The sequence below is a fragment of the Chelonoidis abingdonii genome, chromosome 8 (genome assembly GCF_003597395.2).
Source record: "Chelonoidis abingdonii isolate Lonesome George chromosome 8, CheloAbing_2.0, whole genome shotgun sequence".
In the NCBI taxonomy this organism is placed as follows: Eukaryota; Metazoa; Chordata; order Testudines; family Testudinidae; genus Chelonoidis; species Chelonoidis abingdonii.
The window spans coordinates 33,128,418-33,130,622 of NC_133776.1; the positions used below are offsets into that span (position 1 = coordinate 33,128,418).

Sequence of the window (2,205 nt, forward strand, 5' to 3'; positions counted from 1 at the left end):
CAATACCAAAATGTGATTTGCAAAATTTTCAGCCCCAGTTTCACTGGATTAAGCTGGTTATTAGCCGTTCTGTCCTATCGTACTGCTAGCAATGTTGCCCGATGTTGAGATTTAGGGGTTCTCCTGGATGGTGGGCAGGTCTGCAGCACGTCTACCACCAAGAGAGGAGAGATTGGAGAGGAGGGATACTGCTCTTCAGGTGTTCTGAGGTCCCCGTCCTACGCAGCCTTCAGTACACGTAGGGTTGACATAGAAAGTAGTCAAGGAATGATTTCTTTCCCTTTTTTTATGTGGTGGTGGGGGGAAAGAAATGAGGCAGCTGTTCCCTGAACCCGGCAGACACTGTGTTTGAACCTCAGACATTTGGGGCTCAGCGCAAGAATGGAAATAATTTTCAGAGGCTCTGGTGGAACTGTGGGATAGCTGGAGTCCCAGTACCCCTTCCCTCCTTCATGAGTCCATTGTGAGTCTCTGGCTTCTGTCGGCTTGTTCACGCAAGCGCTGTGTATCCCTGCAGTTTTTTATTTCAAACGCTTTGGCATTTCGTGTTCTGTAACGGAGTGAGATACAACAGATTTGTCTCCCCATACAGTGATCAGACCTAGTATCTCCCGTACGTCCATGCTGGAGTCTTTTTTGGATTTGAGGACTGCATCGCCAGCCGTGCTGATTCAGAGCTCCCGCTGGCCAAGCGGAATGTATTCAAAAGTTCACGGGGGCTTTTCCCTGTTACCTGCCGCTGCATCGATCGATTCTGTCCAGAGCGGTCTGCAGCCTCGGGATGCCGCCAGAGGCCAAGGCCAATAACGTCGATTTCCGTCCACACGAACCCTAATCCGAGTTATCACTATCGAATTTAGCGCTACTCCTCTCGTTTGGGAGGAGTTCCGAAATCTATTTAAGGAGGCGATTAACTCGATATTAATGACGACGTCGTGTGAACGGATACAGCGTTAAATCGGTATATCGGCCATTAAACCGATTTAAAGTCGCAGTGTAGACCTGGCCTCTTAATCCAGTAAGGTTTTGGACTGAATGGTACATGTTTTATTGTTCGTTCTCTTCCTGTACAGAAAGGAATATTTCTCCTCAACTGTGAATTCAGGAATAAAACTACGGTAACAGTTGTCAGCACTGAACAGTCTGAAATGTTTTGGCTAAGAAATGAATATTAATCCAGTCTCTTTATTGGTTTCATTTCAGATGCATTGGAAGATGAACAAGAAGATGAAGACTTGTTTGAGACTGAGTTCAGGCAATACAAGAGAACGTATTATATGACTAAGATGGGTGTGGAAGTAGTTTCAGAGTAAGTCTATACTGAGCTTGCTTTCACTTTTTAAAATATTGAAGTCAAGTCTCTTAAGATATGTCTACACTGCAATTAAAGATCTGTGACTGGCTGGACCAGCTGACAGGGGCTTGCGGAGCTCAGGCTAAGGGGCTGTTTAATTGCCTAAGCTCTGGGACCTGCAGAGTCCTAGAGCCTGGGACCTAGCCCAGGCCCAGACTCCTACACCTCAGTTAAACGGCCTCTTAGCCCAAGCCCCACAAGCCCAAGTCAGCTTGCACAGGCCAGCTGCAGGTGTCTAATTGTACGTTGACATACCCTCAGTATCTGGAATATAAGGCAGCATATCCAGTCCTCAGGAAAGGAGTTCTTGGTGTTAAAATATAGCCATGACACTTCTTTTCATATCAGCCAGAGGTATTAGTCAACTAAGAAGTTTGCCATGATATGCCCTCCTGTGCCAGAAGGAAGGTCCTTTTGATATGACTCCAGAAGACCGTGTAGTTGCTAATTGCTCAAGAAGCTTTCCCTTGAATCATATATTAGTAAAAAGTAAATAAAGAAGGAAAAAAATCAATATGTAACATTTCTTTCTCTTTTAAGTGACTTCCTGGCTGATCAGGCTGAATGTTATGTCCAGGCAATACAGTGGATTTTGCACTATTACTACCATGGGGTTCAGTCATGGAGCTGGTAAGTGAATGAATGTCAGATGAGAGATCCTGAGTTGTGTTGGGATCAATTGAACTTTGAGTAATATATTGACACCATTTAATGCAGGGTTAGGCAACCTATGGCACGCGTGCCGAAGGCAGCATGCGAGCTGATTTTCAGTGGCACTCACGCTACCCGGGTCCTGGCCACCAGTCCGGGGGCTCTGCATTTTAATTTAATTTTAAATGAAGCTTCTTAAA

At 45.4% G+C, this 2,205-nt stretch overlaps 1 protein-coding gene across 3 annotated transcripts in view; it reads left to right on the forward strand.

Annotated features, from left to right (window-relative positions):
• Positions 1-2,205, forward strand: part of XRN1 (5'-3' exoribonuclease 1) — an 85,275-nt gene that overhangs the window by 35,583 nt on the left and 47,487 nt on the right. For all 3 annotated transcript variants that reach the window (XR_012656373.1, XM_032765670.2, XM_032765671.2), the window contains exons 12-13: positions 1,204-1,309; positions 1,895-1,984. Coding sequence is in view for 2 of the 3 variants with exons in the window: in XM_032765670.2 (XP_032621561.1) it covers positions 1,204-1,309; positions 1,895-1,984 (196 nt within the window). In the remaining variant the exon portion in view is untranslated. The remainder of the gene's footprint in view (positions 1-1,203; positions 1,310-1,894; positions 1,985-2,205) is intronic.